Source organism: Anguilla anguilla, chromosome 8 (assembly GCF_013347855.1).
Source record: "Anguilla anguilla isolate fAngAng1 chromosome 8, fAngAng1.pri, whole genome shotgun sequence".
Taxonomy (NCBI): Eukaryota; Metazoa; Chordata; class Actinopteri; order Anguilliformes; family Anguillidae; genus Anguilla; species Anguilla anguilla.
In genome coordinates, this window is record NC_049208.1 from 16,146,872 (window position 1) to 16,174,146 (window position 27,275).

The 27,275-nt window shown below is 39.0% G+C and overlaps 1 protein-coding gene and 1 long non-coding RNA gene across 3 annotated transcripts in view; one reads left to right on the top strand and one right to left on the bottom strand.

Moving 5' to 3' along the window:
* The first annotated feature begins 19,673 nt into the window (after nt 1-19,673).
* Nucleotides 19,674-27,275, top strand: part of nebl (nebulette) — a 54,640-nt gene continuing 47,038 nt past the window's right edge. Inside the window, exons 1-2 of one of the 2 annotated variants that reach the window (XM_035429721.1) lie at nt 19,674-20,544; nt 24,318-24,412. In XM_035429721.1, coding sequence (XP_035285612.1) covers nt 20,476-20,544; nt 24,318-24,412 — 164 coding nt within the window. In that variant the 5' untranslated portion in view covers nt 19,674-20,475. The remainder of the gene's footprint in view (nt 20,545-24,317; nt 24,413-27,275) is intronic. The other variant, XM_035429720.1, reaches the window with a different exon arrangement.
* LOC118233784 lies at nt 25,916-26,573 on the bottom strand. The gene is made up of 2 exons (XR_004766567.1): nt 26,492-26,573; nt 25,916-25,968 (listed from the first exon to the last, which is right to left on the bottom strand). It is a non-coding gene; the product is annotated as an uncharacterized LOC118233784 (long non-coding RNA).

Genomic DNA, 27,275 nt, shown 5'->3' on the forward strand with positions numbered 1-27,275 from the left:
CTAATTGTCTGCAAATAGTAACCCCTTGTGTTGACCATTTTATGATGACATGGATGGTTAATTGTGTTGACGATCATCAATGGTTGTATTTAAACTGTGTGACTAGCAAACGGGGTAGGGGGGGCGGGGGGTGGGGGGTTTGGTGGGCTACAACCATAGGCTCCAACACTGATATCGGAATATAGGCTATTGTGAAAAAGTTTTCTAAAGCAACGGATGTGCTGCGACAGATTACATAAACAGCAATGATTAAAAATAAATTGCAGTGTTCCGTCAACAAATGTTTGGTTGTGTAATCCAGGTGAGGTATTTCCTTCAACAGTAATATTTTCTGTTTTGACATGGGTAACGGGAAAGCATTCTTGATTTCTGAGGAGATTAGAAAGGCTCTTCAACACATATTCCTCGAGAAATAGAAAAGGTTTCTTCAATGTCCATCACTTGTTACCTCATCTCGTCCAAGACATTTTTCTTTGCTTTTGACATTAGTATGACTTTCAGAAGGGATACAGAGAAAAAGCCTCCTCCCCAAATCATCGTATTTTAGGTTACATATTGGACAGGATTAGGCTACATGTCTACACACTGCTTCTGCTTAAACCTGTTTAGGGAGTAAGAGTTATCTGTTATTCCCGTACAAGGTTATTGACCAAATGTAGTTCTAATGCTCAGTTGCCGTATATTTTTCTCATAAAAGAAGACGTCGTGCTATAAGTCTGTATAATGTTATTGGTTCAATAAGCTTGCTGGTTACGATGCTAAAGTTCAATCATGTTTACTCGCGTGTGGTAACTCATCTCATCAAACAACGTCGTGATGGATGACGTTTACGGTTTTAGTAAACATATGACCGGGGAAGTGTGTGTGTGTGCGTGTGTGAAGTGATGGTGGTGGTGGTGGGGGGGGGGGGGTGAAGTGATTATTTCGGACGGCCTACACTACGGGTGGATCAGTGGAGACCACAAAGACAAAGGCTGATTTTTGTGGACTGCAGACGGATTTTCTCGAGGGTTTTTTTTTTTTTGTAATGGCGACGCAAACCCTGATTTGAGAGGATGAAAATGTAAAACTTCAGGGTTGAATTCATGCGAGACCATTTGAGGAAATAAAGCGTGACCAGTTAAAAAGTGCAAATCAAAGAGTAAAAATAACAAAATAATATATTACCGAAATAAAGTAATGCGGAATTAATTTATCAGGTCATTGCCTTCAGATTAAGCAGTTGATATGTGGCATTCAAATCATTTATTTATTAGTTTAAGTAAACAAATAATTCATTTAATGACAATGCTATAATAGTTCATTTTATGAATCACTCAATATGTATCCTACTGTATGACATATTTCCAAACGGAAGTGTTGCCATGAAAATAAAATTAGGAACTGTAACTATGTTACAGTACTTGAATAGCTCATTCAAAATTGACCAATGATGTGAAAATATCACGCATTAGTTAGAATTATTTTCCAAACACTCCATCTTTTAGTCCACTCGTTTATCACCAGCCAGACAACACATAAAAATCTACGCGTGGTTTTAATTTTATCATCAATGTTTAACACTGTAAAAGAGTAAGCACTGTTGCACTTGTAAAATAAAAAAAACCTCTACAACGCTTGTTATATGAACACGAACACACATTCCGTCTATTTGGTAATCACCTTCATCGCATATGTGTAAGTCCAGATAATCACCAAAGTCACTAATAACAAAAAGGACATCATCTCCGATGGAGGACGACGACCATCTTGAATTCTAACAGGCCTCAGACGGACTTTCTTCTCATGCACAATAATGCGACTGGGAATATTGGGGCGCCCTGCATTTAGCCCCAGTTAATCCACAAAGTTACGCCGCATTTGCGCGGTTCTCGACCGTGGACAAGAGGAAAAAACAGACAAGCCATGTGTTAGCAGGAATGAGGATTCGTTGTAGACAATTAGTCTGCAATATAGAGTTGGCTCACCCCATTTCCACACTCCTCTTTGCTTCGACACAGAACCAGATGCCAGTAATCAAGTTTCCCCTCTCTGCATTAAAAAGATTGCCCTGTTTTCCCTTTCCTCCCTCGCTTGGCGTTGCAGTCAGAGGCCGCGTTCGACACAACCCCCAGTCCATAATGTAGAGGCCAGAGGCTGACTGGCGAACGTAGAGAGCAGTTCGGGAAGGAAAGCATGCGGTCGAAGACTGTATTGATTGCACAAAAACCCTGAGAGTTCCGCTCTCTCCTCAGTCTTAAATGTACGGTCGCGCTTTTCTCCTAATGGTGTTGAATGTTGGTCAGTTCTGGCAAACCGCATCCAAAACCACACAGGGTCAGACCATGTATATCAACATTGAATCAGTTAAAGCAGTCAAACGCATAAAATGAAGCTTTAATACTGTCACACACATGCACACACAAATGCGCGCATACACAGTAGGCTTAATACACATTACTTCACTATTAAGGAAAGCTACAGGCCTACAGTGAACAGGAACACAGGGGCACAGCCTGTAAATTGGGAGTGAGAAAAACATCGCGGTAGCAATAACGTGTTGAGTTAAGCGAGTAAAATAGAGGGTAACCAGGCTGGACAGGTATGTATTAGGAAAGGCGACAGTCTTGTCAAAGGACACTTAACATATAACAATAGAAGCATGTAAAGTGCAGATGTATTGCGAAATAGTGTTACAATGCATTTATCGCATCCTGGCAATGCCGAGCTTGTGCTTCCATGACATAATCAGAATTCACACGTTTATGGAAACAGGAAAAGGGACCATCTATTCCCTTCCCGTCCGCAGCCTAAAGGGAAAGATAACACATTTCAGTTTTTACAGTGTTCGAAGATTAAATTCTGCGTTACCCCACACACCCAGCCGCGAGAATTCTGTCAGCACATTGATGTCAATCTTTTTCTTAGTGTTGAGGTCTTCACATCACCGATGCTTTTAACAGCTTGTTAAAACTTAGTTATAATAGTTAGTGACAAGCTATTGAAGTTGATTAGCTTGTTAAACGATCGGCCTGATATAAAACAAACATCACATTGTATCGCAGGCTGGGAATGATACCATTTGGTATTTAAATTGAACAAAAATAAGATGCAAATCTGTTAACAGTGTTGACAGTTGCAGTACCCTCCTTACTGTTGTCTATATTCAATTATAAACTAACTTAAAAAAGAAACAACCCTCATCTTGATAGGTGGCCGACATTAAATATGTTGCTTACCGCCATCTTTAAGGTAAATTTATGGAAATAAATAAATAAATAAATAAATAAATAAATAAATAAATAAATAAATAAATCTCTGGAGAAAGATAATGACACATTGAAAGGGTAAATACTTTTTTCTCCTCTCACGTTTAAAATACTTTAAAACAAGAAGACATTGCCCTTTGTCCTGGATACTGTGGCCGTTTTTTCAGTTAGTTTGCCATACAATAACTATCTCATTGTGTTAATTGAGATGATAGGATAGAGGACACACTGAAGAGGAAAGCTGTAGTAGACTAGTAGTAGTAGACTGCCCAAATAACTGTGAACCAAACTAGCTCATATATTCGAGCTTTATATTAACCTATCCGATGATTACGTACCAGAAATTCTTAAGAACAGCCGAATAACTTCCGCCTTGGTGTCAAAAAAGGGGCACAGAAGTAGCTGTGTGCCACCAACTTTAGCACCTTTAGGCCGACTAAAGTTTAGATTGAAATAGTAAAATATTAATTTGCAATGTAAGTATTTCAGCATCATTTCCGTTTCTGATGATCGATAACTGCATTCAACTTACTTGGACAAAATATCAGCATTCAAATGTTTTGGTCTACTGTATTGTGAGATAATTAGGTAAATTTGTATAAGGAGCAGCCTGTGTACATGAGCCCACAGCAGTTGTCATTAGCAATGGAGCGCGAGGGATGTACTTAGTGTTGAAGACCCGCACAGCATCGGAGCTTCAGCGACCGACGAAAACCAGAATACAGTGCTTTTCTGACTTTGACTGCCTCATGCATTCGTGGCACCACAATAAGTGCCTACACACTATTGCGATTATTTGAATGACCGGTAATAATTAGGTTGCTAAAATTTTTTGGCCTATTACATTTGACCTACATGGCCTATTACAAAACACAACAACCGAACAATGTAGTCGTGGAACACAAACACATACACACACGCCTTTGAATGAAAAGTTCTTGGATTTTCTTATTACATTAACGTATTTCGTCTAAGAAAGGGTTCCATATAAATAAACTGGCAGTCTTAAAATGAGCCGAGATTTAATTAAACCCCATTCACATTAGTAATATTGCATATTTTTATCAAACCAAACCTTTTCTTGGCGCTTTCTGGTGAATAATGAATGAGTGATCAGAGGAACTAGCATTGTATGCTGAAAATAAGAGGAAAGCTATAGACGTGCCTCCAAACAATGGCATTTCTGAATCAGCTCAGTTTGATTGACACCGGAGACCTATCTGACCCCAGGGAAAAGGATTAATTACAGTCAACGGAAAAAAACAAACCCCACGCATTAGATTGGGATAGGAAAGTATAGGCAATAGCATATAAATGTTAAAATAACTATAATACACCGTCATCGATACTTTGATCATTTTTAGCCTACATATTTATGCTGACAATTCTAGAGATTATTTTACGTGAATTTCCATAAACTACATAGGCCATTACATTGGCCATCAAGTCGGAATTATTTATGCTAATAACATGGAGCATACTTGGGCGCTATTCTGACATGCTGTACTGAATTAATGTATTGCAAATTAAACCAGGACAATTATTTCTGTATTTATTTAGTAATTTAATTAGTTATTTGCTATACAGCCTGTTTATTAGGAATATGTAGTTATTCTTATATATAACCATTTTAATTTCCTGAATACTTTTTCTTAGACTAATTACTTTTACGGACTAAACATTTGTAATTGTAAATTTGACTGATACAAACCACTTGTTTAAAATAGCGAAAAAACGTTTTTTCCACTTTGCTTTTAAAAACAATCTGAGTTATGATTATATAAAGATAATTTCTGCTAAATACCTTGCCTCTCAAACTCTTTTGAATACATAATAAACAACACATCATCCTATATTTTTAAATTTTAAACTGACCACATTTTAATGCAAAATGATCCCCCTTATAGCCTAACTCGTGTGATCTGCATCACAGTTAGTTATTATTTATGCTAGTAGCTTAACAGCATACAATTATGCTTGATCTTTGAATTAAGGGCCTGTTTGCTTTATTATGCTACAGCGCTTAAATGTGCCCATCAAAATAAGAACACATCCTTCGGCGGAAGCCATTTAAAATGCTCTCAACATCACGTGTCTTTCGGAGAGGAGAAATAGAGGCTTTGGTCCACTTCACTCATAACGTTTATTGTTATTTCTCAAGTCGACTTGCCTCGATGTAATTCACAAAAGCTAGAACATCACAAAGCACGAAAAAGAGGCTTAGAGTTTGTTATTATGCCCACAAACGGATTAACTTAAATGACAAAAGAAACTTCATCGCCGAACAAAACGCGAGTAGACAGCCGATAGCCTATTTTTGCACGAGGATGGTAGAACTATGACTGCAATGTTATCTGCGGAAAAAAATTGGGTCAGTTGGTGAAAATCGTGAGCTACTTAGTTTCTACTGCCCTGTACCGTCACAACGCAAATTAAAACCTCACAAATTACTTTCATTTGTGTGTATTCGTTCCATAGGCTATACCGTCTCTTAGGACTCCGCGAGCATGTTAAAATGATTGACAAAGCGGTATTCAACAGGACGTGCATTCGATCACCTGCTGCTTCATAGTGGGTAGAATGCTTAGCTAAATGTTCACAGTTAAATCAAAACTATCCAAAAGTGATAAAACACAAATATAGCGATCAAAATGCACGCATAGTCTACACTGAATATCTATCTGTACACAGTGTTGCGGGAAAACTGTATTCGGGTTTGCACGTGTTCCAGTTTTCATGAAGAACTCCCACACGGTTCACCACCCAACAAGAATGCAATGCGTGCAAGTTATTAAGAGAGTAAGCGCCAGGCGCACAATTCTATATGGACTTTAAAGTCAAAAGCAGGAGCAAGGTCCTGCAATTTAAGCTTAAAACTTCTGACTGTCACCAGAAAACTCAACTGATTAATTCCCATCCCTGATTTGAGTGTGAAATGGTACTGCAGCGGATCAGTTTACATGACCAAATTTTTTTTAATTACTTTTCATATGAAATATGTAAAACACGCAGTTCAAAATAAAGTTGAGCTGCGTCATTTCAAGCACTTTGTTGAAGTGGGGTAATTTCTATTAGATTATAAACGTTGCCTGTGATTATTTTACAATGTGACTTTTCATTTCATTACCCTTTGTTATGTTTTGCTGCTTCTGTCCTTAATTTAGGGAAAGGGGCATAAATGATCAATAATCTGAAAGAATTACAAAACAAAAAAGAACCTGCTCAGCGAAAGTCCAAGCAAACATGACAACTGCTTGGGTGAAAAATGGTGCCAAATAATTTACTATATTTGGCATACTACACACATGATTTGTAGGCCAAACATCGAGTGTGAAACCACACAGGAATAGTTCTTCCAGTTCAAGTTTTACAAATGTAACTGATGGCACGCCTGTTGTGGGTAGCCAGATTGTTCAGAGCAGTGCTTTCAAAACTGTTGCTGCACTGACATGATAACCATTATGACTGCAGTTGCTTATGGCTTAGATGATCTGGGCTTTACATCATGGACCAAAATTATACCAGTGTTTTGGGCTGGTCATCAATGGTGATGTAGGTCACAAATCTTATAATGTCCTCTGTCGCTTTATGTAGGCTTGGGCTAAAAGTATTATTTAGGGGCGAATGTTTATTGGGATAGAGATCCAAATGCACTGTGATTATTGCAAGATATATATACATACATATATAAAATATGTGTGTGCGTATGATTGTAATTCAGAGTCAATAAAATGCAAATGGTCACACACCCCAGGATATTCAACACCTGGCGTCACAGGTTTTGCGTGGCACGATCATATAGGCAGAAGCAGTCACAGCAGTCCAGGCCAGAGGGATTTTCCTTTCATATTGGAATTTTCAAACACTGAATCCATCTTTGACCTCCTGTGACCCACCATATCGGATATCTTAAATCCCAGACTAGCCAATGCAATTTCTAGAGGGGCTTCAAATCCACTTTGAAAATCACCCAGGAATAGAGCTTTAACAGTTCCCTTATTATTTATTTATTTGAATAGAAGACCCAACTCTCCCATCAGCTAAGTATTATGCAACTATGTGTAGTTGTAATTGTAAACCAGTCAGTGTGAGAGATTTGCTGAAAGTTCTCATTCTCTAATTAAGGAGTTCGTCCATATTCGGTGTGTTAATTAATTTTAATTTTACCAGTGATAGGCAAAACCCAGTGCACTTGCTGTATGTATGAAAAGATTACCCCCTGGTAATTGTCTAAAGTGCTGCAAGGAAATCCCATAAGGTTAAATTGAGAAGTCAATACTTTATCTTATCACCATCTTAAGCTGAGCTTTAAATTTAGCCTCTGTGAATGAACCAACTAAAAAACACAAATTAGGCCTACACCTTTAATGGCATGTAGTTAAGTGTTTATTTATATTAATTGTGTTCGGCAACAGGACGAAATGTAAGAGAGTAAATACTGTTGAGTGAGATAATATGGATTAAACAATAAAGAAACAAAGAAACAGCTACAAAATAATTGAACCTGCTGTTTGCGAACGCGCCACGCGTATGCAAGAGTAATTTAGTAATACAGGTTTTATTAAAAAATAAAACGGGTTAGTGAAGCAGGACAGCTTCTTCAGTTGCGACATTCGTGTAAATTCGAATTTCAAGCAGTGCATACTGGTCGCTGTAATATAAAAAAGCCTATTTCAGATCACGCCTGCACGACAAAAGCGTCTATTTTAAAATGATGACGTGTAGCAGCTAAATTGCTTAAATCCGTGTAGAATTGCGTTTCTCATTATGTAAACCTAGGCCATTCTTTATTCCCGGTTTTAGTAGGCCTAATCCGTGATTTTATGCATTCGCAGGTTAAAGGTTTTAACTGAAACCTGTTTTCAGAGTAATCGAATCCACGGTCTGACTCTGAAAAAACATGCAACACACAAGGAGATATTTAAAATCAAAATCCTCCAATAAACAAGCTTGTGAACTGTAGCTTAGCTATAGAGACATACCAAGCAATGCATTTTAAATAGTATGTCATTTGTGGTAATTAGCATTTACTTAAAATGTTAGGTTACATTCTGCCTACCATATTTTGTGCGTCTCGACGTTCTGGTTTGACTCAGCGAAGTTAACTCCTGCACCATAGTGTCATCAAATGGCCTATCTACCAATTGCAATATTCTCAACTGATTTTATTGGTTAATTACATTTATTTATTTATTTGTTGGTTGTTTTTAAATGTTCTTTCTATCGTGTGTATGTTAGAAGAGCCAGGGCCATACGTTGACAATTTAGCGGAGAGCCAGCTAAATTTCTTTACCTTATATAAATCTGATAACAGTTGCTACATACTTCAAAGTGAGAGAAAGATGAACCCGGTAAAGGGAATGTTAAAGTGTAGCTATGTATAATTGATAGTAGACATGAGCGTACTCTAGATTGTTATATTAACACTTAAAGTCATCCACCTTTGGGAATGTATGTGTTTCGTACAGCTGAATTTCGCCTAATATTTCATAATTTCGAAGCATTCGCTTGTCATTTAAAAAAAATCGCATATACTTATATATGATTGGTCATACTTGTATAATGAACCTAAGAGACCAATTTATGCAATGACTGACTACTTTTTGGCGATTTCTTTTAAGAATTTCTAATTTGGTTTTTGCAACAGATTATGAGAAAAGCACAAGTTTTTGCATCCAATAAAATAGCTCATGAGAAAAGCAGAATAGAACTGTGAAAATATTGAGTCATCGAGAATTATTTCCAAGGAATATGTTTGTCAAGCATTTTCAATTTTGGTAAAATGTAGACATAGCTTTGCTTTAACTCCCTTTGGAAATGCCTTCACGCTTATTAATTTTGCCCAAGCAAGTGGTTATCGGTGACGATCATTTGGAAAAGAACAGTTCTATGAACTGAACTACAGATAAAAAAAATGTAGGCTATATGTGAATTAATGTTATAATATTGAGTGTATGTCAACTCACTGTGTGTGTGTGCATGCGTGTGTGGAGCGTGTTTATACCCGATATCTCTAACTGAAGGTGGAGCAGGTACAGCGACAAAGAGAAGACAAACTTCATATAACATAAAATGTGAGATGTTAGTTTCAAATGCCCTTTGAGATAATGCTTATATATGTTTTGATGATTGTCATGTTATGTAATAATACAACAGGCCCAATAATCATGACCAGGGATTCCAACCACGAAACAAACCAGTTTCACACCAAAATGTTGAAGCCTGTCACACTGTAACACTAACAGCGTTCGCATTCACAGTTTTCAACCATTGTTGCAGATTATCCACGAGAAACATCATTCACGAGAACTGCCATAGCAAGAAATGGCACGTTCAGATATTCCAAATGTACGGTTCCTCTGTGACAAAAGGAATTCCGTCATCTTAAAACTAACATGTGCTTCGCTAGTTGGTGGAGGTGGCCCAAAATTACGTGCAGCAATTAAGTCCTATGAGAAATGATACGGTAAGCCTTTAACCTATTTCCGTTTTAGGGAATAGCTTTAAAATGTTTATTATTATTATTATTATTATTATTATTATTATTATTAATAATAATAATAATAATAATAATAATAATAATAATAATAATAGGCCTGCTCAACAGCTTTGCGTAAAAGGGATATTTGGTTCACGTCATTTAGTGTATATAGGCTACCATTTCAGACTGCAAAGCCAAAATGAGAAAGATTTAATTATTTTACGTTTTGAATATTTTCTGGGATATCCTCTGTGATGATTGTTCGTTGTCACGTTGGGAATTGGGCTACACAGTGAAAACACGTTGGAGTCACACATAGTCAGTCTACATAACGCAAATAAGACGGCCGACACATTGTGTTGTAAATTGAATACAGCGCAAAGTAGTTCGCAAGCACAATGCAAGTTATTTTTTAACACTGATGCTGTAACCTCCATGCACAATATGCAGTCACGACAGGGAAGTGATCACTTGGCGCCCCCATTCGGCTGCTACGCATTACAGAAAAAATTCTCTTAAAGGGGAAGGTTGGAGAGCCGGAAACTTATATTTAAGGTGGAACGAACTGGCATCAAGACCTTTCCGGGAAATTCCGTTTGGAAAAAGATAGCCTGTTGCAATAGGTTACGCCAAACGCTGAGATAACGAATAATATATTGATGCACTGCAGCACTTGAAGTTAATCATTGCTGGTATCCAGTTGACTCCAAATGGGCCAGATGCAGTGTTTTTGCCTACTTTCATTTGGAATAATTTAACCAAGTAAAAAAGATACACACATGAGATATTCGAAACTGCATTAGTATTGCTTGTTTTATCTAAACACCGGGTTGGTTAGATTTTGTTATCGAATCCGACTGAATCCGAATTTAAGCGCTCTGAACAGGACAGCATTATAAACATGTGGAAGTCGAATAACATAGTCGTTCTACACAAGAATCTGTTTCTTGTTTTCCAGGATAAATAAGTTACCCGCACATAGCCTACAGACATTTGCTGGTTTTGAAACATCAAGAAGGAGTTAATCAAATCTGCATTAAGTCTGCATTTGAAACAGACAACGAGCACACAATGTCTTGAAAATTAGGCATTTATTTTATTTCTATCACGTCGGTGCATACTTTGCATACTTATTTTTACATCTTTGATTTGAGTTTTTTTTTCTTGACACGGGCAAGATTAGTCGACTATATTAGTGTTGTTGTTTAAGGGTCTCGTGAGTTTTTTTCGATCATTTAAAGCCGTTGTGACAATACATGTAATGTTATGACACGAAGATAAACAATACATGCAGCGTGTATTAGCCTCACAATCTATTTCCAATACGGATTAATAGAGGTGATAAGGTAGATGTGCCAACCAATCAAAGAATCGAACCAAACACAATTAAAGCATGGACAGTTCGAGTGGCTAAGTAGATTTCAGAAATTTCAATAACTATCGAACTACTTAATTGAATTTAAAGAGTCAGGAACTAACGCTTTTAGACATCGAAAATTAAGAAGCCCTTTCCGTTCACACACAGCCAAGCAACTAATCTCCTTGGTGTAACCTACTCATTAGTGTATAACCATTTTTCAAAATACATATTTATTCTGACATTGAAAATTTGGATACAGTTTATTAAAATGTTTGAGAGAGAGAGAGAGATCTTTAAATGCGTTTTAAGTCAGATAAATTCAGATGTTGGCGTAAACAAAAAATACACAGGCATTCTGATAACAGAACACCATGGAGAAGGTGTAGTCACCATTATTCAATTTAGCCAACCTTTAAAATGGTCTCAAAATCAGTAGCCTACTCTTTTCCTCCAGGATTGATTTTGCATGAACCAAGGTGTGCAATTCCGGATTCCACGATCTTCAGTTGGTACAAAGTAGCCTATAGCTGGGGAAAATTCAGTTATTCAGTAGCTCCACTTTACCATTCACATCCAAAAAGTCTTGCCTTGCCATTGTTCTGAGAGTATCAAAAGCCCTCTTGAACATTCTTTCGATGTCATTTCTTTTGGAGCAAAAGGCGTTTTCTGTCTATGAAGACAGGGCACATTATAAAATAATAAACAACTGAATACTAACATTTCTAAGTTGTAGTTAGTGATTTTTAAACAAATCATGTGAAATTCTAGAATATTGTATTTTGACCACTTAAATACATTTTTGTATTGTAGAAGGTTATCAAGTCATGTGGTAATTATGCGTGTCTTGTTTCTATCAGAGCAAACCTTCAGCCAGTAGGGTGTTTTTATTATTATTAGTGGGCTTGCTTCGCCCACTAATAAAATATTCAAAACTTCAATAAAACTATTCAACTTGTTGTGAGCAATTTTCCCCCATAGGAAAGCACTGTAGAATGTTCAGATCCTAGAGTGTGGCACTTGGTTTTTCAGCATTTCTTTGCAGTTTTCTAACCCGTCACAGCTCCTTTAAATTAGACTTTTTTGACATCAAAACGTTCGGCTATTTGTCTACCCTCTCACTAATTTTTTTTTGGAATCGCATGTTTCAGTCTCCCAGGATTGGCATTTGCTTGACAGTCGCGCTCCACATACACATGAATGGACTGCCCACTCGAGCTGAAGTTGGTGATTTTACAGTTTTGATACATGTTTTTAGATCGTCACAGAGGAAACAAACGGAATTACACATAATCGCACACAAACCTTCATCAACTCCTCCTTGCACTCATATTCAAATATCTAAGCTTTTCCTTTTATCATTTTGCTGCTATTACACTTTTTCTGAGCTATGCGCCCTCTTTGAAATGCATTGAGGCTTGAGGACAGTGGCAGTTACTTCAGACTTTATCCTTACTTCATCCTTTCTTCAAGTATTCTGGTAATGATTTTCAGCAAGGCAAGCCCACACAATTCCTTCAGGAATTGTAACCTTTCTAGTTATTATTATTATACATTTATTTTACAAGAGAAATAATAATATGTATTTCTTAATAATAAATAATTTCCGTCCTCAAACAATGTCTCATTATGCATGCATTGTCCTTTTTTCTTGTTTCATTTTAATATAATATAATATAATATAATATAATATAATATAATATAATATAATATAATATAATATAATATAATATAATATAATATAATATGAACCTATCCGTGGTAAGTTATAATCCTGGATCCGCTCTCAATTGAACCAATCCAGATTCTCTCAAAAATTGTTATAAAAACTTTGGTTGTTCCTCCGTCGGCGCCTGAGTGTCTTTGTCTTGACTTGCACTATTCCTACGGGAAGTAGTTTAACGTTCTGAAGATCAATAGTTTTCCATGTACAGAAACCCTGTGCATGGCACGATGACACATTAAATCAGTGTGATCTTCACATAAAACTCATAACAGCAAAGCTGAGATATAAATTGGCAGTTATTTTAACATATAGTTTTGAATACGTAGGCTACTTCTTTATCTTGAGGACTTCATCAGTATATTTATATAGCCGCCTAAACTGCGCATACGCACAGTACAGAAAAAATAATTGCTGTGTAAAAATTAAAGTTCTCCTGACACTATCCACGAGCCCGAAATTACGCGTATTTTGTTTAATACAGTTGACCTACGCTGTGTAGATGTCCCTTACATAAAGGAGCTGGTCGGTAAATTCATACAATGCGCATAGTAATGTTTCATAAAATGCCAGGATAATTGTAGGCCTGTGGTTTTCAACCCTGGTCCTGGAGTACCCCTGTGCATGCAGGTTATTAGTAAAAACTTTATCGCAATCCCTGACGCATCAATAGCTATTAGTTGTATTTATATAGACACGTTTAAGGTCTGATGAGGGATGGTTACTCTGAATTACAAATATCAGAATGATAATCATGTTAAAAATAATTCATAACCCATATCAATGTAAGGACATTCAGTCAGTCTTCAATTTTTAGACAACTCAGTTACGTGCCGTGTTAGGCTAACTGATTGATTTCGAAAAAGGTTACATTTAGCATTTTGTATGGATTAATTAATTGATAGACCTACAGCTGAAATCAGTCAAGTCTTGAATGTGTATAACTGGTCCTTCATACTAAATCATACGTGGGAAATGAAGAGTTCAAATAGAAACTAAATGGTAATGTGCCAAACCAGCACTGTGGTCTGTTAAAGGAACACGTTTTCAATCAATTAAACTCGCTGGAAAAAACAGCACACACAGGGGTACTCCAGGACCACTGATGTAGCCTAGGCCACTGAGTTTTTTATTTATTTATTTATTTTTAACTCAACAAGACAAAATCAACCCCCCTCCCACGCCGCACAATCAACCTCGTCACGCCAGCCTTATCTCAAAACTTAAATGTCAAATAGTGTCAGAGTTCCATGTCCGCTGATGCTGAAGGAGTTCACACCTGCTTCCCTAGCTGCATTCAACATACGACGCACGATAACGTAGGCCTGATACTATTGTTAATGTAATCTGGCTACAATCTCAGAGCTCTAAGTGTGGCATTCCCTGAACCAATCCATGTTCATATTAATGTTTACTTTATTGGAGATGCGCAGGTCTACTGTAGACTATGTGGTCTTGCCTCAACGCACGGGATCGCAAATTATATCACCAGTCAAGTTTCCCTCCCAGTTCTACGAATTGCCATGACGACCCTCTCGTTGCAGGGCAGCTGTTCGAAGGTTTCATTTTTCTGATTAAGTGCTTTACATATAGCCCAGCGACAAACAAATCAACCCAGTGCATTTGTCATGCAACACAAAAACGCTATTTATGAAATGCTCAAACCATATAGCCTATCATCTTATTAATTAATTTATTTATTTTACCGCGTGATTGTTTCTTTTTACTGCTGCTTCAACCACCATACGTTTCAATCCAGACCTGTGTTCCCGAAAACATGTACATTTTTAACGATCGTGGCTGAGTGTGTCTGACTTTTGATGAGTGTTTCCCAACGCTCTCATTGATGGTCTTCAGAAAGGATCTTTAAATGCAGTTAAAAACGCTCTATTCTGAAATGGATGGTGAGTCGATCCAAAAGAAAAGAAAAAAATATACACTGCAAGAATTAATTCAGTGGAAATTATATTTAAAGGCAGTTCTTATAGGAATGTTGCCTATAATTATATTCTGCTTAAATGTATGTAATATCATATTAGCATTATGGCATGTATTGATTCTAACCGTAGCCAACCGAGGTTATTCAGGTTTAACAGTCGAATAATTAAATGACTCAGATTAAAACAGTTTAATGGTCTGCAGCAGTAGCTTTAGTTTAGTAACTGATCAGTATCAGTAGCAAATAGGCCTTCAGGTTTCTTTATACAATCACTTTTTGCATCATACAATATATTGTGTTATTTAATGTTTTCACCGTTTTGTTAACGTAATTGTAATCTTTTTTTAAAATTATTATTATTATTACTTATATTATTTTTTAAAGCATGTTCCTCAGGAGAATTTTCATCTTAGGTTTGGAGAAATCGGCTCAGGCAGGCATGTGCGCCGTTGCACGGTCTTGTCTCGCGAGACCATGGCTTGGATTTTGTCAGCATTCCACCTTGAGTCACTATTACATTTTTTAAAAGTGTACTTTCCAGAAACAGTCTGACGAGTGTTGCAAAAGAATAGTTATGAAAAACCAGGCCCAGGAAGAGCAGCTGATAGCTTCTAAGACATTTTATGTTGACGTCTGAAACACCCAGGCACCTTTTAGGGAAGATCTGGCATAGAAGAAGAAATACATAGCAGTCCACAGGGTGTGTAGCCTATACAAATTGATTCATTTAGGAGATATTCAACCAAATCCGTCATATTGGCAAAACCGATTATTCTATGTTTGGAGGCAGACGGGGACAGGCTACAGGAGGGAACTCGGGGTTGTAAAGCAACTATAAAGTGTTGTGTGGTACGTCAGGAAAGTCTGACCAAAAATCTTTTTTTCTCATACTACAGGGAGTTTGCTGATGAGATGGGCCTGTGGACCGTCAGGACAGAGAAAGGAACCGCTGCATCATATTAGCGGACAACATAGGGCTACCATGCCTGTAATATGTGGGCCCCTCTGCTGCAGCAGAAAGATAATTATTGTCCTTTCCCACATATTTATTTATTTATTTATTTATTTATTTATTTATTATTTTAGGCTGTAGGGAAAAAAACTAGATGACACCCCTGAGCGATACGGTCAGTCAGTACAATTTTCAAAATTATTCACCTTTCACTCAGGGTCTTTTCAGGATGCTTTGCGAATTACAAAATGGAGAAACAAATGACAAGGAATCACCAAAAATATTATTGTAAATAGGTGCAAGTAGGCTATAGAGAGACAAAACAACGAACAGAATATGAAAATTGTAAAAGAAGAATGACATTCAATTTAACCCTTTGAAGAGTATGTTTTTTGGAATGTCTTTTCAAAAATTTAATTCCGTGTCCTAGAACTTCATTACTTTCAATTACCAATAGTGATTGTTAAATCAGCATAAGTGTGCTGTAAACATTCTAATCACGTATTTGTGATCTACCTTAAAGCCCCACTCAACGAAAATTACGCGACGGCAACTAAGTACCTCGGTGGATCATGGTACTCGGAGTTTTTAACGTCTTGCACTGGCGTCTTGGTAACAAGAGCAACAACTTTGCTTCGCCTACCGAGGCTTTGTTACTGTTGCACTTCGTATAAGGCTATTGCGGCAATGTCAAGTACATCTGAGGTAGTTAGGCATGCTTTATTCCTTTCGATATATTAACTGACGAGTGAGTGGTGATTTCGTTTCCATGGTGACGAGCTGCGCAAGGACTACAAAAACACTCAGTTATCAAAAACGAAGATGAATGAAATGCAAAAGAACAAGGAAGTAGTGCCGGAGTGAGACTTTAGATTTTAGATCTGTTTTTCTTTTTGAAGAGTATCTTTATCGTTATTCTTATTAGGAGAACAATTCTATACTGTAGTACCATATGAGTGATTAGAAGAAAAAAAACAGGGCAGTTATTAAAATAGTAACAGGATTTAAAAAATAAAATCAAAAAAAGGAGCTGTGGGGTGGCTTACCCTGTTAAGACACTGTTCCAGGATGTGTACCAGCCCCATGGATCCCAGGCTGTACCAGTGCTATAGCCTATGTTGACTGCCAGCTCTGGAGGGTGACACGTGAAGTTGCCCAGGGAGGGAAGGTTTCAGTCTGCCCAGGTTGACTATGGGTGCGTCCCATTAGTCTTCACTCCTCATCTCCTTTCCTCCACTCCCCCACCACCACTTGCCTCCTACCCAGAAGTTCGTGAAGGAAAGGAGGGGAGAAGACAAGTTAGAAGCCGCTTTGCCAATACATTTCTGTGCGCTTTGCTTTTCTCCTCCAATACTGAGACACTGGAGGGAGGGAGGGCACAAAGATGAGTTTGCGGGACACAGAGGAGACGGCATGGCGGTGGTTGAAAGGATACATTATTAAAGTATTGGGACTCACGGTATGTCTCATTGCTCTCCAGTGACCCCTGCTGGTTAAGTGGGCATGCCACAGTCATTAACAAGCTGCACAAGCTGTCGGTGCCAACTAGAACTCAGTAGGTACTTGAGAGTTCCAGAGAATGTTCTGGGTCAGTTTCTGCCCTAGAGTTGTCAGCACTGATGCCCCTCCCCCTCCCAGCATGTGGTTGAGCAGAAGTACAGGTTCCTCCAGCACAGCAAAGCAGTAGAGATACAGTCACAGAGGTTGATGGGATATCTTTCTGAAACACTAAACCTCTTAGTCAGAAAGCTTTCTGCTTTTAGTGGGGAATTGACTGACGGTGGTTATTGTGTCAGTTGGAGTCCCGGCCCGCTGAAAGCACCAGTGGACCTTCCTTCTGTGTGCCTGTCTGCTGTTGCGTCTCCTCTGACAGCTGCCTTTGAAGGTGGGGGGGTCTCAAAGGGTGGGTGCCCACAGGTGATCGCAGGCCTTGCATCCAAAAACGGCAGTGTCCAAACGTCACAATAAGCCCCTCACCGACCCCCCATGACACTCTGCACCCCTGAGCCGAGTGGAGTTCATTTAGCCCACCGTTTCTCTACCCCCCCCCCCCCCCCCCCATTAATCATTCCGGCGCACACTGCCAGCTCCCGAGTGACAAATGATCCCAGCGGGGGAGGAAATGTAAAAGCAAGCCAGGCCTCTTTTTTTTTTGGACCGGGATGGGATCCCTCGTGAGGTGGAATTTGCCTCTCCGTTTGGGTCAGCGCACACCATGGTTGACGAGGTCACAAAGACCGTGTCTTGGCTTTGCTCTGTCTCACCTCTTTCACACGCCTCTTGGTGTTCCTTCCCCTGCTGCAGACCTGAAGCCGGCAGGTAACTTCCAACACAAACGCAGCCCCCCCGCAGCCCAACCCCCCCCCCTCCCCCAGCTCCCCCACAGCACCCCCCTCACATCAGAGCTGTGCCCCCGACAGGCCCCCCCACACAGCTCCCGCAGGACGTGCACGCAGCTGCCCTCCTCTGCCCAGCTCTGTCCCTTTCTTCCCTCTTCACTCTCTTTCAGCAGAGGGGCAGGCTTTGGAAAACAAACACAAGGTCAAAGGAGAGGAACTACAGGCTCTCTTCAAAGCAAAAAAAAAAAGGCCAGCTGTCATGGATTTGTATAAAAACGCTGTTCAATATTACTTATTTATTTTGTTTTACTTTTATAAAATCTATTTGGTCATCTCATGTTTGTTGATTCACTGCTTTTTAAAGTTCCCAGTGTGTTTAAATGAAATCTGATGAAATTATCACTTATAGAATGAGAATAATTTGATGTGATACCTGTTGATGGTGGCTGTGGTATGTACTCTCCCTCATGTGCCCCATACAGAACACAGGACATTATCACTTCTGTGTATTTACATAATTGCCTTGTTATCTTCTGAGATGTTTTTTTAATTGGCCTACTGAAACAAGGAAAGGTGTTCCTGCAGCATTGCCACAAATGGGTAGAATTATTTTGTGGTCTCTGGAGATTATTTAGTTTGTTTCAAAGCTCAGTTTATTTGGTGTCTGTGACTCACTTCATGTTGTGACTCACTTCATTTTGATACTGGTGCTTTTACATATACACATACACTGTATTTAAATACACACATACACTAATATTTAATGAATAAACTATGCCGACCCATGGTGACAATTCCTAACATTTCTTCATGCCAAATTGAAGAAATAACCGTATGAATTAAAGTTTAACACAGACCAGCATACAAGTTAATTTTCAGTGAAAGTGTGCTGAAATTGGAAATCATTTCGAGATGTGAAGAGATATGAACAGACAAGATTCAACTGCCCTTCGGTCGCAAGTATGAAAGAACATGCGTGTACAAAACCGACCAGCAGAGAGAGCCATTTGTACAGAAACAAACCAAACAGTCCGGGAGACGATGCTTAAAAGCGCAGACAACCGAGGCTCAGAATCTATCACGTGTCTCTGAAGGACGAGAGCCATTAAGGGACAGATTCACGGCTCACCTGCTTGGGAAAGGGGCTGGGAAGATTTGCCAAGAAGTGGAGGAGGCCATTTGTCAATATCCCTCTGGCTGCCAGGTTAAAACGATCAAGCGCTCCACTCTGTCCCAAGATGACCCTTCGTAGTTTTCGTCCAGCAGACCTGTGAGGGTGCATTGTTGTATATAACCTATGCCACAGAATGAGAGAGAGACACATGGGTTGGGCTCGTAAACAAAAAAAAAAATAATAATAATACCCACAGCATGCATGCATATATATATATATATATATAAACTTTCCATCTGTTTATTATAATCGATTATCCTTCGCCTAGCACCGACATGCTTCAGGGTTGCCAGCACTCTTAAAACACACGTTAAAATAACTCATATTATGGTGTTTGTAACCTTGTCGAGTATAGACAAAATGACGCATCATGGGGCGTTCGTGTGTAGATGTGCGCACGGAGTATAGAACAGCGCCACTCCTTGAAGCGATTGGAACTGCTAAAAAATCACAGCCATAACAAAATAAATTGCCATGCAAGAGATATACATTTCCACCTGGGAATTATTGTATGCACATCACATCTGATTTTGATTTCGGCAAAATTCTTTTTCAACAGACACAGACAGCAGAGACGGGCATCATTTGTACAACCCGTCGGACTAGAGAAGACTGCGGAAGGAGGAATAAAGCGTATTTATACATTTAAATGGCATTTAATCGACTTTATGGAATATCTCAAATACACAAACATAGAAACGTTGAAAGTATACATTTTAAATAAGAAATTATAGACGGATCGTTATAATGCTATCGTGTCGATTAATCTATATGATAATGCTTTCGTACTGATGAATCTATATTATTCAACGCAGCATGCAGCTCTGTTGTGCGAATGATACTTTCTTGCTGCCTGTCGTTCACTGTAAAAACCTCTCTCTCTCTCGCTCTCAATATGTGGTGTGGAGTGGGCTTGCTGCCGAAGCGTCACTGAGCCCCGCAGCTCGGTAGTTTTAGTTGCTGCGTGTGTTTCTCACTATCACACACGAAGGTACACCCTGCGTCCATCCAGTTCTACTGCGGCATCCATCCTGAGCCGACAGCATCGGGGTTGTGGGAAGTACATTACCGGGACGCCAATTTAGCTACTTCCGCTTTTGTTTGTTTTTCATTGTTTGTTTCATTTAATTTGTTTGCCTTTGCAGTTTGAATTATTTCGCTTAACTTCGAGATGTGAAGCGGCGTGGTTCGCCCAACAATTTAAATCCTAACAGATTCCAAATTGAACTTGACCTAAAGAAGGAAATCAAACATCAATAGAGATGAACCCTCAGTGCGCACGCTGTGGAAAAATTGTCTACCCGACAGAAAAAGTGAACTGCCTGGATAAGGTAAACATTTTTAATGGCGAGAAATTCGAATATTAGAAATCCCAGCATTTGTTCATATAATTTTAATGTCATAGCTTTGTAATGATTTGTAACTTCGTCGGGAGGACGTTGATGCCTCTCTTCACGATTGTCAAGTAGCCTACCTGCTATCTGTCATTAAAATGTATTGAAAGATGTTGAAACAGGCGCCAGCAGGGCTGCAATATGTTTTCATCCTACGAGAAAATAACATATTGCATTAAGAAACATTTCAGACGTTCTTGCTTATATAGGCATGTGGGTTGTGAGTTGGTAGGTCATGCACTTTCAAATCAGCGAATTAAACATTATACAATACGGCTTGTGCATTATTAATGTTATAAAGACCTGCACTTAAGATGGTTATATTTCCTAAAGGGCAAGAGTCCTGTGTTTTGTGGGGACAAATTGTTAGGAGCTGTGGATGGTACATTTTTTCACTTTGTCACAGGCACGAGAAAAGTTCCCTGATTTCCTTGCATTCCCGCACGACTGGCACTCTGCCCCCTCTGCCTCCGGAGGGCTTGCAGTGGCCCTCGTGGCTATGCTTAATCCCTAGAGCTCCATTCCAGTGCCCTTCTCCAGTACCTTTACCCAGTACCCTTCTCCTGTACCCTTCCCTAGAGCCTGTCTCCTGTACCCTTCCCTAGTGCCCTTCCCCAGTACCCTTCCCTAGTGCCCTCCTTCAGTGCCCTTCTGTACCCTTCCCCAGTGCCCTTTTCCAATGCCCTCCTCCTTCTCCTGTGGCCTCTATGATGTCCTTAAGTGGAAATTGCAGTTTCTGTGGAGACGGTTCTAATTCTGTCCAAGAAACCCCTCCCTGTCAAACCTACAATTACTCCAGCGTAATGCAAACTAATTGGAATGCTGGAGACGATGAGACGCCTCAGATGTTAGCACAGGCAGGTATTGTATGTGGAAGCACTGACATACAAGCAAACAGCTCTGGAAGCAGGACAAATACATGGCTGTTTGCATCAAAGCCTGTTTTCCCAGAACTTGACTAAGCTCTTCAGGGTTCTTGGTTGGCCAAGGATGAGGAATTGACAGCATGTGGGTAGCCCTGGGGAATGGTCAGGTAGAACAGGAGATTTTGCGTTCAGAACCATTGGATGTATACCCTGCAAACTAATCTGCACACTGAGGTTAGTTCATCACTCAGGTTTTACAACACAGCTTTTAAGCTGAGTTTCATTTTCCAACACTTTTTCATGAGGACATTTGATGGATAAAATAAAAAATGCATACAGTATTTGATGTGTGAAGTATTAAACATTAGACGCCACTTTTTCCCCTGAAGTACTTACAGCAATTCTGTTTGTTATTTGATTGTTGCCAGTAACGGACTGAAACAGATTATCCATAAGAATGATTGTAATTATTCATGATATTTAGATCACATAAATAATTGGGGAAAAAATCATACATTTTAATGGTTTGACTCAAGCAAACATGGTTTGCTGCAGCAGACAGCCAAGTCCATGAAATGACTGAAATTATAAGAAGAATGAAGATGGATAGAAGTTAAAATACAAATGTGTTCAAACCGAAAAAGCCATGAATGCATTTCAAAGAGCATTATTAGCACAAGACGGGAAATTAATATAGAGAAGATATGGATAAAGCATATGAAATATTTTTTACAAAAATACAAAACAGTGTACAACAAAAATAGTGAGGAAAATATAATCATATGGATAGGCCATGAATTACAACAGGGTAAAAAAAAGCCAGAAAGAAGTTTGCAGGTGATCACCGGGACGAAGACCTAGCCTTTTGAAGGAGTGCTATGCACTTTTGTATGTCACTTTGGATAAAAGCGCCTGCCAAATAAATGTAATGCAATGTGCTGTCTGGTCAGATGAAACATAAATTGAACTGTTTTGCCATAATAATCAGCACTATGTTTGAAGGAAAAGGGGTGAGGCTTTTAATCCGAAGAACACCACCCCAAATGTAGATCATGGGGGTGGCAGCATCATGTTATGGGGGTGGCAGCATCATTTTGTGGGTGTGTTTTGCTGGAAAAGGGACTGGTGCACTTCAGAAAATAGATGGCATCATGAGGAAGGAGGATTATCTAGAAATACTGAAGCAACGCCTCAAGACATCAGCTAGAAAGTTAAAACTTCGTCGCAACTGGGTTTCCAGCAGGATCCTAAGCATACCTCCATAGTTGTAACAACATGGCTTAAAGGCAACAAAGTAAAAGTATTGGAGTGGCCATCACAAAGCCCTGAATCCCATAGAAAATTTGTGGACTGAACTGAAAAAGCATGTCCGAGCAAGGAGGCTTACAAACCTGATAGAGTTACACCAGTTCTGTCAGGAGGAATGGCAAAAAATTCTGGCGAAGTATTGTGACAAGCTTGTGGAAGGTTACCCCAAGCGTTTGATTCAAGTTAAGCAATTAAAAAGCAATGCCTCCAAATATTAACAAAGTGTATGTAAACGTTTGTCGTACTGAAAATCTGATATAGTACATAAAAGCTGAAATAAATCTGTCTCTTAGCTATTATTTTGGAATTACCTCTTATGGAAATAAAGTAGGCCTACATACCCTAATTGACTTAACACAGGAAATGTATGGTAACATTAAATGTGTGGAGTTTTGAAAAATTGAGTTTGAATGTCTTTAGCCACGGTGTACGTAAAGTTTTGGCCTCAACTGTAAGTGAACATATGTATGTGTAATGTGTATTGTGACCGAGAACTAATTCCGTTTTTAATTCTCCGCTCCAAAGTTCACTGTACGCTTCGCTCAGAGGAAGCGAGGAAGACGCGCGTCTTTTTAGAAGCGTATTCTATATATTTTAAATGCGCCACACCATGTCTGTTTCATGTTTGTTTGTGAAAGTTGTATGGGAGATAGTCAGTATACATAAAAACAAAAACAATCCATAATCCCTACAGGTTTATATTTTACTATTAATCATTTCGAACTGTTTATATATATATATTTTAACGGGTGCACAAGTTAATTTCTATTTCCAGTACGCCATGTTAAATCGCGGTTATACTCACGGTGAATCGTTTCTGCAGCATTTGGGCAAAGTAGAGTTACACTGATCGTAGTGGTTTTATGCCTTGTGGGTAGTGTAGTTCACAGCGGTTTCTTGCAGAGGGGGAATCGGTTCTAATGTTCTATGTAATTGTGATTATTGGTAGTGGGGGAAGCATATTTGTTGAATGTGTGTTTGTGTATTATCATGTTTTATAGGTGGGATAACAAATTTTTATTTTTAACACTTTTATGATTTCTGTTTAGTTAATTGATTTGAATGGTAAGGATGGTACGGTCTGAGGGGGGTTAACTTGTTTCGGGCCTCCATTTGGATCAGTAGGGAGAGCTTGTGATTAAGTGAAGAGCCTACTCAGTCCTACCTAAGGAAACGCTTGGGTAGTCATTACCTGGTTTCTTTATTTGCGTATTTTGTTTTGTAATTATTTTGTTTGTTGTTTCCCCCCCCCCAACTTTAATAAAATAACTTTCACCATTCACCCTATTTCTGTTGTTGGGTTCTGTTTGACTGCTGGCCATCCTCACATGTATATGCATATATATGTAGGTATGTGGGTAGATTTGTATATAAAGAAGTATGATAATAATGTGACTTAAAATATTGAAAAGGGGCTGGAACGAATAAGCATTTCAATTCAATGAGGATACTTTTCGCTTGTGTGAGTAATATGTCTTGTCCATTTTGAGAAGAGTGCTGCTCCAAAGGTTATTCATTTTGGTCTTTCCCCTCCAGAACTGGCACAAAGGATGCTTCCACTGTGAAGTGTGCAAAATGACCCTCAACATGAAGAACTACAAAGGCTATGAGAAGAAGCCCTACTGCAATGCGTAAGTAATGCAGGAATGAGTCTTTGAGCGGTGTCTAGCCTTGAGCCGACTGGAGATTTGTGTTCCAAGGCCCTTAACCACAGAGCATGAAAACCACCCTTACAAAAAATGTATCATAGAAAATAATCATGTTCTCAAGTTTATATGATCTGCAGCAGATTATTGCATCAGATCTAAATGAAATATGTTGGAGGTCCCAATCATTCATGTAGACTTCATATAGCATCTATATTATGTGAAATTTGTAGTTGTTCCAATGACCTTGATATGCACTTTTGTGTATTATTGAATTGTGATATGAATTATTGAATACACATACAAAATAATTGTGTATTATAGTATGCGTTTCTGATGTATTTGTTTTTCGTTTTTTCCCCCACTGAGGAGATCTGTGCAGAGTATGTTGAGGAAATGGCTAACCTTGTCGTTTCCGTTTTATCACTTGCTCAGATCCCTCATTACATTTCTGTTGCCATTCAGTCTATCTTAACTGTTACTGCCGGTCACTGGAACATGGGCTCCCAGGATTTCTTCCCACTGGGGAGTTTTTATTATTATTATTTTTTTTTTACCTCAATTGCTTTATTTTTGGAGGGTCAGGCCTTGTTTTTGTGCCCAATTTCCCATTGTCTCTCACTGTATAGTGTCTCTGTGACAGTGTCCATATAAAAAGTGCTATACAGATAAATTGGTTTAAAGGTATCATAGGTGAAGGGGATTGTTGTCTGTTGGCTAAGGCAGTTGTCAGAATTTAAGAAGAAGGCTGGGCTCAGTGTTGAATCAAAATGGGAACTCTCTGGTCTTCAGCAAGACTGTGGTTGTGGCCACGACCAAACAAACGTTTTCCCTGAGCAGCAAGGAGGGAGAGACTGCAGATGACTTGTTTTTGTCTGTCCTGAGCAGCTGTTGGCACATCAGTGAATGGGTAGGGCAGGACAAAAACATTCAAAAATAAAAAATGAAAAGGATCAGAATTCTCTGGCATGTCACAGCACCACAGAAGGTTTTGGGACTGCATAAGAAAGATATCTCCCGCTCTACAGATGTGCGATGTGTAGATAATCCCGCCTTTTGGCTGCTTTCTGCCAGACGGTTTCTTTATGGCAGTTGATACTTTTGATTTGTTTGTGTGTAGTTTCAGCAGTCTTTTCATTTTCCAAGCACTGGGAAAGACAGTCTTTCATGTGTGGGACTTAAAGAGGAGGGAGGAGGGAGGAGGGTGGAGGGCATCACACTGCACCCTAAAAACATGTTTATTAAACCAGCATTTCAAAAAAGCAAATGGAGTCAGCTATTTTCAGTCACTGGGAACATAAAACCATCTGACTGATGCTGGCCATATATGATTTAGCTTCTGATCTGCAAACCATTACTGGGTGTTTGGTACACACAAGTACTTACACACATAAACACACACACATACAGCCGACCAGAGGAGCATGGGTTTCCCCCTTGAGCCTGGTTCCTCCCGAGGTTTCTTCCCATCTGCCACAGGGAGTTTTCCCTTGCCACTGTTGTCTTAGGCTTTCTCCTGTGGGGGTTTAGGCCAGGGTTGTCTGTAAAGCCTATTGTGATAACTGCTGTAAAATACACTATACAAATAAAATTTGATTGATTGATTGATACACACACTGTTTATTTTCATTGTCACCATTTCATGTCTTTAATTATTAATTTAGCATTTGCTCCGAGAGTTCATATTTTCCCATACATGCTAGAACAGGCTCTTTTTTGGCAATATACCAAGCAGTCATTCATAAATGATAAAAAATATTGTAAATTGGAGGATTACTTCTTTTTTTATTTACACCCCCTTTCATATTATTTAGTGGAAAACACAGCTTACAGCTGAGGTTAATTATTATTTAAAATCTGGATACATTTAACGTAATTATATATATCTCTTTACAACATTTACTTTTAATGATTACTCAAGAACTTCCTGCTCACATTAAGTATTAGAATTACTCATAGGTCTGTCATACTTGGAACGCCTCTCCATTCCTTCCCTCTACTTTCTCATCAGCACCTAACATGACTTGGTAAATAATACATGTATAGTATTACAAGTTTGTTTACCAGTACTGTGTAGGCTGTTGAAAGTGACATCGCTCCCCGACAGATGAAAATGGGTTGTTATTGCCTTAGCTGGGGCTTCTGCCTTTAGATAATGGTCCCTTTAGGTAATGCGAATCCCTCTTCTGTGGACATGGGTTCACTCCCAGCCCTGTTGCCTTCAGAGCTGTGACCCCATCTCTATCTGATACCCTCTCTGCTTTCCATCCGTCTGAATAAAGCCAAAACAAAAAAAGGAATGAGGGTTGGTCCTGTTCGCACAATTTATTATTTTTTAACGAGATGATTTATTAGCTGTGCATGTTTTCCTGACGTCCCTGCTAATGTTTCACTGCAAGTCTACCTGTCCTTCATGCTATCAGTATGATTTGCCCTTCTGTGGGCGGGCCTTCCTAAATCCCCTGTGAAGGACTGGGAGGGCATTCAGAAAAACACCATGCCACTTCAGTGATGTTTCCCATGTCACACCTCAAACCCTGTAGGAGAGGGAGGGTGAAGCCACCATGACAGATTTAAAAAGGGTGCTTCTGGGCACAAATCGTCTGCATGACTTTTGATTCACTCAGTATGGCCTAAGAAATGGAAAGCTGTTCTATGAGTCAGATTGGCATCCATGCTCTGGATCCAGTACATTCTGTCCAGGATAAATGTTCATTAGAAGTTATTGTCTTTAATTAATTTATGAGGAACATGGACGTGAGGGGATATGTTCCTCTTAAATTTTGAGTGACATAGCACGCCCTCCCCAACTCTCTCCTTTTACTTTGACAATTGTGCTTATTTAATA